Source organism: Leguminivora glycinivorella, chromosome Z, assembly GCF_023078275.1.
Source record: "Leguminivora glycinivorella isolate SPB_JAAS2020 chromosome Z, LegGlyc_1.1, whole genome shotgun sequence".
In the NCBI taxonomy this organism is placed as follows: Eukaryota; Metazoa; Arthropoda; class Insecta; order Lepidoptera; family Tortricidae; genus Leguminivora; species Leguminivora glycinivorella.
Genome location: NC_062998.1, coordinates 54,095,371 through 54,109,229, shown reverse-complemented (window position 1 = coordinate 54,109,229; position 13,859 = coordinate 54,095,371). Strand labels below are relative to the sequence as shown.

Genomic DNA, 13,859 nt, shown 5'->3' with positions numbered 1-13,859 from the left:
GTGGCCATACTGTACAATAGTACTCTTTATTATACTGTGCTTATGTGATCTCTTAATGACCTTGACAATGAAAAGACCTTTAGACACTAAAAGCAACTAAGCTGTGAACTATCGGCGATAGAAACGAATTTGTTTTTCATTTGTGTTTGACGACCGGTCTGGCTCAATCGGTAGTGACCCTGCCTGCTAAGCCGCGGTCCTGGGTTCGAATCCCGGTAAGGGCATTTATTTGTGTGATGAGCACAGATATTTGTGGCTAAGGGACGGTTGCGCCAAACCATACGTTATTTACCTACCGAGTTTAGCGTTCGCAAGTTTATTTCATGAGAATTTCTATAGACTTTTGCTGCGAGACGTTGATGTGAATGATATGTCTTTGTTAACTGTGGCTGATGCAACTGGTCCTATGTGTTTTTTCCCGCCGCATCTTTTTTTTTTTTAATACTACGTCGGTGGCAAACAAGCACACGGCCCGCCTGATGTAAAGCGGTCACCGTAGCCTATGGACGCCTGCAACTCAAACAGTGTCACATGCGCGTTGCCACCCCATTGGAAACTTGTACATTCCCTTTTGCTGTGTTAAGTACACAGCAAAAAGGAGTGTACAAGTTCTAAGGAGGGTTCAGCTATAAAAACCTGCCAAGAGCGTGTCGGGCCACGCTCAGTGTAGGGTTCCGTAGTTTTCCGTATTTTTCTCAAAAACTACTAAACCTATCAAGTTCAAAACAATTTTCCTAGAAAGTCTTTATAAAGTTCTACTTTTGTGTTTTTTTTCATATTTTTTAAATATATGGTTCAAAAGTTAGAGGGGGGGGACGCACTTTTTTTTCCTTTAGGAGCGATTATTTCCGAAAATATTAATATTATCAAAAAACGATCATAGTAAACCCTTATTCATTTTTAAATACCTATCCAACAATATATCACATGTTGGGGTTGGAATGAAAAAAAAATATCAGCCCCCACTTTACATGTAGGGGGGCTACCCTAATAAAACATTTTTTTCCATTTTTTATTTTTGCACTTTGTTGGCGTGATTGATATACATATTGGTACCAAATTTCAGCTTTCTAGTGCTAACGGTTACTGAGATTATCCGCGGACGGACGGACGGACGGACGGACAGACAGACATGGCGAAACTATAAGGGTTCCTAGTTGACTACGGAACCCTAAAAACGAACAAAAGATAAGCACCCCCGTGCAAATAAAAGAGACACGGCGATTTTGATAGCTCACCGCTGGGCGAGTAGCTATAAACATCGCCGTGTCTCTTTTATTTACGCGGGAGTGATTATCTTCTATTCGTTTTTATAGCCGATAGCTCATAGCTTACTAGCTCGCGGTGGGACCAGTGCCTTATGAAAGACGTCAACATCCTACCGATATCTACTTCTAGGTCTTCTAATCATAAACAAATAACTACAAATTGTTCCCTAAGTAAGTTTGTTTAGCCAGTTGGTCCTTGACCTTTCAATGATAAAGAACCACGCGTCTAAAGCCAGACCAAGCTAAGTTCGCAGCGATTTTGATAGCCCAGACTGTAGTATTTGGCTGAGTGCATAATGAAATGAGCGGCATTGAAACACGAGTGTTGTCTTGTATTTTGAACCTCTTATGAAACGTTAAGTATTAGTAAACATTACGCTTTACTCTTTAAAATATGTAGGTCATTTTCCGTAAAGTTTATGTTATCGAGTAACTTATTGTAAAATGTTTGAATATCTTGGAGATTCAGAGACAGATGAACCCAATATATCCATAAAGAAAGTAGTACCCCTCACTAGTAGCATAATACTAAACATAGACAAAAATAAAACGAGTGGGTGTAAAATTTGTCACTATTGGCGACGGTGTGACGAATGGCTATTAATTATATTATAACATTTATAACTCCCGTGTGACAGGAATGCTTTCCACCGAATTAGATTACCTAAAGTGATATCCAACTTTAACCTTGACGTTACTAAGGCATATGCCTAATAATATCGAGAGTGTACAAAAATAAAATCCACCAAGAATAATAGTTCTAAAGAACTCAAGGGTCTACAAGCTCACAGAACTACCTCTAGGATCTCGGCTTAGAGAATGGGTTTTGACTGATCAAAAAAAGCTCGGTACTATGAACATGCGTACGGATGCGTCTATACAGAGTGGGGCCTGTAACAAAGGCGAAGAATTGAACTGTAGGCTATTCTCCTTATACTGATCAACATTTGTTCAGTGACTTTTAAAAATTATGAAGTCCTTAAATTTTTAATTTTTCATACAAAATCAATATTAGCTTCAATGTACGCCATTATTTCAAAAAGACTTAACAGGTAGAAAAAACTTTAAAGGGTGATAAAAATCAAAAACAAGTTATTTTTAAAAGTGAACAAATGTTGACAGTATAAGGAGAATGCGTTCAATTATTCGCCTTTGTTATATAGCGACCACGACGCGTAAACGTCTTCATCATACTAGGAGCGATATTTTAATCTGGTTTGGGCAAAGGTAACTCCGTATAGACGGATAAAGTCTAAGAAAAAAAAACGTACCTCAAAACCATAATGAAAAAGGTACGGTGGCCAAGATACACTTTTGGGGAACGCTCGGCTAGATGGCGCTAATAAAAATATTTGACATTTCAACACATACCAAGCTAAGAATATGGGCCAAAATGTCAAAACTGAGATTCAAAATTTTAAGCCTGTGTCGAGAGATGGCAGTATATATGTAGTATGCACTAGGATTACACATTTTACTTTGACAGTAACTCTCTATAATACTCAATCTTCTTTGGTTTGGGGAAGCCCCTATGAGTACAACTACATTCAGCATCGAATATGACAGGCGAAAGCCAGAATTTGCCCATATGGTGACGGGTTAAGAATTTCACCACCCCCTTTTCTTCCCGTGGGTGTCGTAGGCGACTGTGGGATATGGGTTAAACTGTGGCGTAGGCGAGAGGCTGGCAACCTGTCACTGCAATGTCACACGGTTATCTTGCAACCCGTTATTTGCCAAGAGTGGCACTGAAACTTGAGTAGTTTCATGTGCTCTGTCTACCCCTTCATGGGATACAGGCGTGATTGATGTATGTATGTAACAGCCAAAATATACACTGTACTCAACACAGTCAACACGCCATTATTACTATGGTGACAAAGGTGTGTCAAGATGTATTTGGCGCCTTGGGCTATCACAATACATTCGATACTTACTGAATGACAAATTAAAATGCATTGATGTCGCCAACGTAATGCAATGCAACATTTGGTCTGTGCCGGCGCCATTTTTGGCGACACAACGCTTCGTCATTGTTCCGCACGGGGGCGGCTTAAAAAGATGATTGTACCCCTTAATTCGACCGAACTAATCATGTGTGAGTCACTATCTCACTATAGGACGACGCACTGAAAGAAATCTTGGAACAATACGTACATACAGTCTGGCAAAAAAAAAGTAGACATTAAAAAGTAGCTACATTGCAACCTTTCAAATCAATATGTGTATACCTAGATATTTTTCTAGCCCGAACGTCAAGTTGTTAGTGCTTGACAAAATAAAAACATCGACAATTCAAAATGTGAACTTTTATCGATAAATAGACTTTACATAAGGTTATTAAGTACCCTAATAAGAATCTCTAAAATCATGAATAAAAACATGTATCCCTAATAATAATCTCTAAAATTGAATGAAATTATGTAAACTATTAAAATATGGTTCGTTTTATTATTATTGTCCATTTACTTTCAAACTTGTGACATGCGTATAAAACATTAATGTTTAACACATACATTCAAGCCTATATTACCTAACTCAGGATTCAGTGCCACGACAATAATTAATGACATATTATAATGTAAGTTATCGATGAACTAAATATCGGAAGGAAGTCACTAAAGTGTCATTTCGTTCGTGCCAGAAAAATATCTAGGTATAAATATGTGTGTAGGTGAATTCTTAAATCTTTACCACTGTTTGAATGATTTTATAAATGAGGGTAGTTTTCTTCAAATGCCCGAACAGGACCAACTGTTTTGCAAGCCGTCGACTCAGCAAACGATAGCAATATGCCTAGGAATTCAGATATGTAATATAATAACTTCTCATATACTTAACTTCGAAACATAAATATATAAAAAATATAAAAACCCAAAAATGCTCGTTTTTCAGGTGATAAGACTTAGCTGGTAAATTTTTTTGGCCCGCAAAACCGCCAGGACATGATACAGCAAAATTCATCGAAATCATTAGAATCGCTTCCTCAATTCCCGAAATTTATATGCAAACTAGAATTCCTTGTTTAAAGGTGCAAGATTATGAATGGTAATTTACAAAATGCAGGACGTATCATAGACCATAATAACAGAATGTAAAGACTACTATTGAACAACAACTATACTAACTGAGTGCTCATAAAGTAACATTATAGAGTTGGCTGTTATCCAAGTACCTGGTGTGTACTATATCGCTGTTATACTTGTGAATTATATTTATTTACGTTTTCCGGTATATATGTAAACCTAGCTTATGTAAAGTGTTGTGTTGTGAGACTTGTGAGTAAACACTATATAACCGGAAATATGCATTAATTAATGTGTGTATCAAACCAATGGCGCACCTCCGACGCAAAGACGACGGAGTGTTATAAGTTTGACGTGTCTGTCTGTGGCATCGTAGCTCCCGAACGGATGAACCGATTTAGATTTAGTTTTTTTTTGTTTGATTGTTTGAAAGCTGAGTTAGTGTTTTTAGCCATGTTTTATGAAAATCTGACCACTATGTTGGAGATTTTTTCAAATTTTAATTTTGTGGTTAAGTTAGTGTTAGAATAACCTAAATAGTAAATATAAAAAAAACTTTGCCAGTATTTGGGTAATTTTACACATTAACTGCAGGAGGGGGTCAAACACCCCACACAAAGTGTAATTACACTCATAGTTATATTGATCTTCACGTGTGTGTGTAAATTGAGTGAGCACCTTCCGAAAATAAAAAAAAATATGCTGATCATTTAGTAAAAGTTCTAAAACAATTGTAAAACGAATCTCTGAATTTGTAAAAAGATAAATCAAAAGATACAGCCATTAACATGTGCTCACTCAGTTCTCACAAACCACCAATGAAAACAGTGAATATATTCATTTAACATATAATATTTATATACTAACATTTAGTAAAAAATAGGCCAACCTACCTCTATAAATATTAGATCACCTAGTTACGTATTTAATTTTTTACAAATAGTTTCTTATGCTCACTCAATCCTCACACTTTTGAAAAGCCGAATTTTGATGAAAAACATAAGATTTAGACCGCTATTACATGTGTATAGTTTAGTAAAAGTGAAATGGGAATTTGTAAAATACAAAACGAACCACTAACGTGTCAAGTTTTTTTATAATAAATTTTTGTAAGTGCTCACTCAGTCCACACGTTTTGAGAAAGTTAAAAATGTAAATATCTTACGATTTGTAGCACCTAAGACACTCGAAAGTACTTCAACATTTAGTAAAAATTTTTACTAAATATCCACCACCTAATATTTTATATTCGTTGTCTGGTTTTAAAGATATTCAGACATAACTTTTCTCATACAAATGTATCAAGTAGGGTGACCACACTATGTCGGCTCCTGATTTTCCCCACCTTCCCATTGTCATATTGAGATTGGGGAGTTTCGTTCAATTTTGATAATAGTTTACCGGATTTGTAAGTGGGAGCGAGAAAAGAATAACTATTTCTCACTCCCACTTACAAATCCGGTACGCTCATCTGTTAGCGCGATTAGATTACCAGGTTCTGGTTTCTTACTAGTGAAGTATTATATTCTTTGTTTCTTACCAATTATCATTCATGTCCTTTTTAATGCATGCATGTCGATATGGTTATTATCTTGACGTCGATAAAAATTACACAATACACATCATCACTAGGCCAAGAACATAACCTAAAAACAGTTTGCAGATGGAGAATTAATATGGTATTAGTTTAATATTATCAAAATTGAACGAAGGAAACTCCCCAATCTCAATATGACAATGGGAAGGTGGGGAAAATCAGGAGCCGACATAGTGTGGTTACCCTACTTGATACATTTGTATGAGAAAAGTTATGTCTGAATATCTTTAAAACCAGACAACGAATATAAAATATTAGATGGTGGATATTTAGTAAAAATTTTTACTAAATGTTGAAGTACTTTCGAGTGTCTTAGGTGCTACAAATCGTAAGATATTTACATTTTTAACTTTCTCAAAACGTGTGGACTGAGTGAGCACTTACAAAAATTTATTATAAAAAAACTTGACACAAAACACAAACATTTTACAAATTCCCATTTCACTTTTACTAAACTATACACATATAATAGCGGTCTAAATCTTATGTTTTTCATCAAAATTCGGCTTTTCAAAAGTGTGTGGATTGAGTGAGCATAAGAAACTATTTGTAAAAAATTTAATACGTCACTAGGTGATCTAATATTTATAGAGGTAGGTTGGCCTATTTTTTACTAAATGTTAGTATATAAATATTATATGTTAAATGAATATATTCACTGTTTTCATTGGTGGTTTGTGAGAACTGAGTGAGCACATGTTAATGGCTGTATCTTTTGATTTATCTTTTTACAAATTCAGAGATTCGTTTTACAATTGTTTTAGAACTTTTACTAAATGATCAGCATATTTTTTTTTATTTTCGGAAGGTGCTCACTCAATCCACACACACACATCTTCACGGCAAATGTGACCAGACTTGTTTTAACTTATAAACCCAGGCTTAGAGGCAAAGGCAGCCTGGGAATGGAGAAGAGGGGCCCCCTGGAATTACAAACGGAATAACCAATAATATAGTACAACTAGGGGCCAGAAGAAACCTTGAACAAGATGGGAGGGTGAACTCAATCTCACAGTGGGCTCGAAGTGGAGAAGACTGGCCCAAGATAGACCCCAATGGAAAGAACTAGAGGAGGCCTTTGCCAAGCGGCACACTGAATTAAGAGATATACTCTAATAAATATATTAGCTTTATTATTATTTTCTTCTTCTTATAAAAATTATTCTTTTGTGTACAAATTGTATATATTAAAATGAATGTGTGTTAAATATACTGATACAATACCTGTATAGTTTTAGGAATAAGTTATACATTTGCATGCTGTCTTGAGATAGCGGATAAAGGTGGAAACAATTATTGACCTAATTTTAAGACCTATACTAACCCTTTTTCTGCAAATAAATCATTGAAATTCAGAAAAAAAGGGCTAAATAGATAGATAGATAGCCTATGGGCTCTATGTCTCTAAATTTGGGCCTGTACACAGTATACTATGTTATAAAAATTGATACCAGGAGTTGGTACTTGGTCAGACACTGATTGTTTATGACAGTCACCAGAACTATGTTACTCTTCAAACGGCCACAAAAACACAGGACACAAGCTCTACAGCCGAATCCACACAGAGTGAGGCATGCCGCGAGGTAATCTGCTCAGTGTGGACCCGGCAACTTTTAAATAAAATTGTGATAGATATTGTTGTGGCTTTTGTATGTATGAACGTGTCATGCTATTTCAACCAGTCTCAGTACAAGATATACTGACACTGTGTGGACTAGCATGACAAATACAAATGTTTCCGGAAAAATATGAAGGAAAAGCTTTTCCCACTGCATCTGTAACATATTATTGCAGGTGACTGTTCAGAAGTTACAGCTAATATCAAAACATACAATATCATAGAATGTTGTTAGCACTTATTTTACTGTCAGCGGTAAGATTATGAGTGGAAGTACCTCACTACACTGTTATGACTGCAGCAATTATATAAGCTCAGTAAAACTGATCACTTCCTCAACAGGCCAACATTACAGCATAGGTTTCTAACACTATACTAGCATTATATTTAATAACCTGTCAACCAGCTTACTTAAATATTAAATAGAGATATTTAATATAAATTATAGAGGATGTTTCAAAAAGCATACGGTGAAAGTGTGTATTTTCTATTTCGCTTGGCTAAACATTTAAAATACTGGCAAGACTTAGTTTCCATTGCAATTTCCTCAACAACACAGTACTATTGATATACTTTCTATTATTTATAACTTTTATATTAAGTATCAGGAATTAAACAACAAGATTACCTACAGTATAAAGAAAATTTTCTTGATGGTAATAATAATATAGCACAAAGGAAAATGATACAAAATGCTTATAATACAAAAATGTATGTTTATGATTTTTCTTTTGTACAAACTTGAGGGTTGTTGGATGGTTGAAATCAACTTATGAAAGCTTTAAAACTCAGGTTATTAAGTAGTGTATTTACCTCAGCATTGAGTGCATGCATTTACGAGAAACGTTTAAATAGAAAACCAGGAATGTTTCCTTTAGCAAATGCAATAGCAAATCAATTGAGTGTACAGAACTACTAGGTCAAATCAACATTCAACCACTCCTAATTTCACTTCTAATCATTCCTCAAATTCCATGCATTTGAATTAAACTACACTTTATTTAAAGTATATTCGTACTCAGCACAAACAAAATGCGAGGCCAAAGTGTTACACATACATCGAGAGGTGAACGCACGAAGTGTAAATTTAGAAAAATACACCTACTTAAAAAGCTACAGTTAACTCAATTCTACACTACTAGTTCACTTCTAAAGTTTCTACAATAAAACACTAAGAAAATCATAACTACCGCGCAACTTGTACCAGTAAATAAACAAAGAAAAATACACAGTTAAAAACATAATTAAAAATATTACCTATAAATTAGGAACTCGGTATGAATCCTATGCGGGCGTTGACACAACACAATTAAGTTTGTAACTATAATTTCTTTGGACAGTCTTCATTGATATTGGTGCACTTTATAATGTTTTAACACTGATTAAAATATCACTCACCTGTAATTCACTAGAAATTAAAAACACTCCCCTTCCGTGACTTTGATTTCGTTTCGTCTTTATCGCACCACAGACGCGGTATACTTGGCTCACTGATCAAACTTTCACGCGATGCCGTTCGTTATCTGTAGTTCGTTCGAGTTCGTACTGTTGTATGATTTGTACGAGATTGGCAGCATTGAAAGTTTGTTGGTTTTTAGTTTTAGTTAAATTGGAATAATCAAAAAAGAAATCTGCTAGTAAAAATGCAAACTATGCAAAATCAAATCGTAGATGAAAATCTGTACGTAAAATTCAAAACTTTGTAGAAGAAAATATAAAACGCTTAAACCTGGCAATAATTTTGTATAACAATATAAAATTGTAACACTTTGTTATTTTAATAAACGTTTAGTTCTTTCTTTCAAAATTAAAGACTTGGCTTAAAAGTCTCGTAACCAGGCCATAAAATGTTCAAAAAAATAGGCTACTTGCCTCCTAGTCAAATCAGCTTCTTTTTCAGAACTGTCAAAACGAATTTTAACGTCTGGCTATTATACACTGGAGTGCTGAGCGGTCGACTCCCGGCCGATTTCAAAAGTCCCCGAGTGCTGAGCGGTCGACTCCCGGCCGATTTGAAATGTCCGCAAGTGCCATGGCGCCGGGAGTCGACCGAATGGTCATTGCGTATTTGGCGGGAAAATTAAACGTTTGCGCGCGCACCTAAGCTACAAAAACTTTAACAATAGATAGCGGAAAACACAATAATTAATTGTCGCATCAAAAATAATTACCTGTAATATAAATATTATTAGAAAATCCTTATTTTAAAAGCGCCAGGCAACAGGGCCTTTGCTAAAAATTTGATGTTAAACAAATTGTGTTTTTATGTGTGTATTTCTATACAAAATTGTATACGGATTTAAATATAATGTGCCTGGGTAAGTACTAAACAGTTTACAATAGTTTAACCGTAAATTTGATTGTTTTCACTTATTGATTTGGCATTTTATTTCAAATAATCGAGTGATGAATAGGTTTGGTCCGAGGAATTGGGCGTTTATTTAGATATATCTAGTACTAATAACCTAAAAAAACACTTTAATCGTTAGGTTAACTATTTGATAACCAAAGTTTATAATCTTTATACTGAAAACTCGATAATTTTTCATCACCGAGACACAATATTCAAGGTCACGACCGTGGCCATTTTATTCAATTTTCGATGTGGATAAAATGTGCGTAATAATTTAGACGAATTTTGTCCCATTTGTATGTCGTTTTCTATTAAAAAATGTCACTACTAAGACATTGTTATTTAATGTAGCTTTGAAACCCCCAAAATTTTAATGAAACCACTAAGAACTTGGTATTATGAAAGAATGTACGAAGGTCATCTATCTACTTTAGCTTTCGCACGCCTTATTTTTCAACTCATTTATTTTTGAAAATCAGAACTTCCCTTCGGGTGGCAGCACGGATACGTCAAATAGCTGTCAGGTGGCGGCGCCATGTTGCGCGAAAATGCTCAAGTGCCAGAGGGTCTGAAGTTGGTCTGAACGGTGATCAGCGAGATATTGGCGGGAGATACAAATTTAATGATTGTTTCTTATTTTTGTATGAAAGTTGTATATAAAAAGTTTGACGCTATAATGTGTATAAAATAGGCTTTTTAATTACACTGACAAACATTTGCTGTCGATATGTAAGTAATTAGCAAATCCTCATTTTAACCTAAGCCAAGGAAAAATAATCCGGATTCTTGTATAAAACAGACTAAAAAATACAGAAAAAAGCACTACTCTTAAGAAAAACACTTTTTTTACAAACATATACATGGATATACATCAGAAAAGGTAATAAAATTACACTTTTGCATTAAGATTTTACATATTAAAAGCGTATTAAAATTGGGTATGAAATACGTCTCGTAAAAAAACTGAGGTAACTTTGAAATCTTGTTTTGTTATTATTTATCAATTATATGTTTGAAATTATATACTCGTTTTGTAGCGCGTCTTAAGATATATGTATTATCACAGGCTTAAGTAACAAAAGTTCTGATTTTCAAAAATAAATGAGTTGAAAAATAAGGCGTGCGAAAGCTAAAGTAGATAGATGACCTTCGTACATTCTTTCATAATACCAAGTTCTTAGTGGTTTAATTAAAATTTTGGGGGTTTCAAAGCTACATTAAATAACAATGTCTTAGTAGTGACATTTTTTAATAGAAAACGACATACAAATGGGACAAAATTCGTCTAAATTATTACGCACATTTTATCCACATCGAAAATTGAATAAAATGGCCACGGCCGTGACCTTGAATATTGTGTCTCGGTGATGAAAAATTATCGAGTTTTCAGTATAAAGATTATAAACTTTGGTTATCAAATAGTTAACCTAACGATTAAAGTGTTGTTTTAGGTTATTAGTACTAGATATATCTAAATAAACGCCCAATTCCTCGGGCCAAACCTATTCATCACTCGATTATTTGAAATAAAATGCCAAATCAATAAGTGAAAACAATCAAATTTACGGTTAAACTATTGTAAACTGTTTAGTACTTACCCAGGCACATTATATTTAAATCCGTATACAATTTTGTATAGAAATACACACATAAAAACACAATTTGTTTAACATCAAATTTTTAGCAAAGGCCCTGTTGCCTGGCGCTTTTAAAATAAGGATTTTCTAATAATATTTATATTACAGGTAATTATTTTTGATGCGACAATTAATTATTGTGTTTTCCGCTATCTATTGTTAAAGTTTTTGTAGCTTAGGTGCGCGCGCAAACGTTTAATTTTCCCGCCAAATACGCAATGACCATTCGGTCGACTCCCGGCGCCATGGCACTTGCGGACATTTCAAATCGGCCGGGAGTCGACCGCTCAGCACTCGGGGACTTTTGAAATCGGCCGGGAGTCGACCGCTCAGCACTCCAGTGTTTTGACGTATCCGTGCTGCCACCCGAAGGGTTATGGAATTAATATGAAATAGAATTGAGTGATGTCCACTGAAATAGGAAACCTACGTCCATGCTTGACAGTTCGACAGTACTAGTCTAGTGACAAGTCTGTTCTAATATTAAAATACATATTTGTTATATCTGAATATTTATCAAACATTCATTGCATTAAAATGCTTTCTGTAGCATGCGAAGTTTGTTTCTTAATTTGATTTTCCTTTTTTTTCTAGCGATAAGATGTATGTTCACTGCAAACGTATGTTATTTTTTGATTAAGGTTTATAGTTTTCAGGATAATGGTTACCGAACGTCATTGACACATTTTGACATCTGTCTTGTCAGTTAGGTCAGCGGTCAGCCTCGATTTGTAATTTTGTAGGCGTAAATATTTATATTTCTTGTTTATTGGTGCAAAAAACTTAACAAAATAAATCTTCCACCCGAAATGGCGGGGACGTATTATTTTGTAATTGTAGGTCATTCGGATAATCCTATTTTCGAGAAAGATTTTATCCCTGTTCCAAAGGAGGTTAAGGTATACACTTTTTAATTTTGCTGCTAACGAAACTGCTTTAATCATAATCTTTAAAGCAGTCTAATTTCGTTACTTCTTGCTCTCAACTCAATGATTATTACATAATACCAATTTAGTTAAGTATTTTAATTTAAATATGTCAATTGCTTCCCAGAAAGAGGACAACAGACACTTGAACCAGTTCATCGCTCACGCAGCGCTAGATCTCGTAGATGAGCACATGTGGAAGGTCACTAACACTTATCTGAAGTCGGTGGACAAATTCAACCAGTGGTTTGTGTCCGCTTTTGTCACTGCTAGTCAGGTAAGCCATTTATTTGTATACAATGATCTGATACACGAATAACCCGCCTGGTGGGCACCCGTGAACATTGCTCAGTTGCCAGTCATAAAAGCGGGCAGTTACAAATTACGACCGGTTTCTGATGTGCACAATTTTTAGTCTTGTAGTGTATGTGTTAATTTCCAATATAATACAAGAATGTGTCGTATTCCACAGATGCGCTTTATAATGGTCCATGACGCGAGAAATGAAGATGGTATCAAGAACTTCTTCACAGATGTGTATGAAGCATACATAAAGCTCATGCTGAACCCATTCTATAAAGAAGACACACCGATAACTCTCCCTGCTTTTGATAAGAAGGTGCAATTCTTAGGGAAGAAGTATTTAACATAGTCGTGTATAGATTACTAGTCAATTTATTGTTGAAAGGCTACTCTGAGGCAAATGCTAATGTATATGAGATTTTCAGTCTATGCCAGATTATTCTCAGGACTTGTTTTTATGCAGTTAACCATCATTCCATGGCAAAATGCCAGTCTTCTAGGCCATTGCAAGTGTTGCAGCTGTGCAAGTGCAATTCAATAGAGAATATATATTCATAGAATAAATAGTTATGATCAAGCTTATCAATAAAATGGATTTTCAATATCATTTATCTTAAAATGCTGATGAAATGTTTGTCTCTTAAAACAAGCAAAGGCAGGAAAATATTGCCTAGCCTAGGATATAAGAATATTTATTACCTATAAATTTATACTATTGTTAAGGTTGTGTAAATAATAAATGTCTGATTAATAGAAATGTTTTTCAATTTCAAATCATTTTCATTCTTAAAAAGAATTAGTAATAAATATCACAAGTCATTATAAAACACTTAAGTATACAATTATGTTCATCTAAGCTAAGCTAGAATTACTAAGCTATATTCATTTCCTTATTAAATTTAAAAGCAGTAACATTGAGTGACATATTTGCTCAGGAGTACTAATAAAAACATTTAAACTTTAAAATTAAAAACGGGACTTAATATTTAAGTTTAAATGTTTAATAGTTTGTTTAAAAACATAATTTTAGGCAATTAAGAGCCCATTTTTAATTTTAAGTATGTGTAAAAATCGTGAATATTTAAATCAATAATTACTGGTGATTTATCATTTCTATAAACCAACTACTTT

General features: G+C 34.5%; 2 protein-coding genes across 4 annotated transcripts in view; one reads left to right on the top strand and one right to left on the bottom strand.

Moving 5' to 3' along the window:
• LOC125240661 (F-actin-monooxygenase Mical) overlaps nt 1–8,989 on the bottom strand; it is an 85,011-nt gene extending 76,022 nt beyond the window's left edge. For 2 of the 3 annotated variants that reach the window (XM_048148663.1, XM_048148665.1), the window contains exon 1: nt 8,767–8,901. The gene's annotated coding sequence lies outside the window, so the exon portion shown is untranslated. The other variant, XM_048148664.1, reaches the window with a different exon arrangement.
• Nucleotides 8,990–12,196: 3,207 nt separating this feature from the next.
• Nucleotides 12,197–13,485, top strand: LOC125241436 (trafficking protein particle complex subunit 2-like). Its single transcript, XM_048149926.1, has 3 exons — nt 12,197–12,398; nt 12,553–12,702; nt 12,898–13,485. The coding sequence occupies exons 1-3, from the start codon at nt 12,309–12,311 to the stop codon at nt 13,075–13,077; spliced, it is 420 nt and encodes a 139-aa protein (XP_048005883.1). The 5' UTR covers nt 12,197–12,308; the 3' UTR covers nt 13,078–13,485.
• The last annotated feature ends 374 nt before the right edge of the window (nt 13,486–13,859 follow it).

Excerpts from the sequence above, each read along its gene's own strand:
- LOC125241436 (XM_048149926.1), top strand. The coding sequence starts at position 12,309 with ATGGCGGGGACGTATTATTTTGTAATTGTAGGTCATTCGGATAATCCT. Across the intron at positions 12,399-12,552 it reads CTGTTCCAAAGGAGGTTAAG|AAAGAGGACAACAGACACTT; the intron begins GTATACACTTTT and ends ATTGCTTCCCAG. Across the intron at positions 12,703-12,897 it reads CTTTTGTCACTGCTAGTCAG|ATGCGCTTTATAATGGTCCA; the intron begins GTAAGCCATTTA and ends CGTATTCCACAG.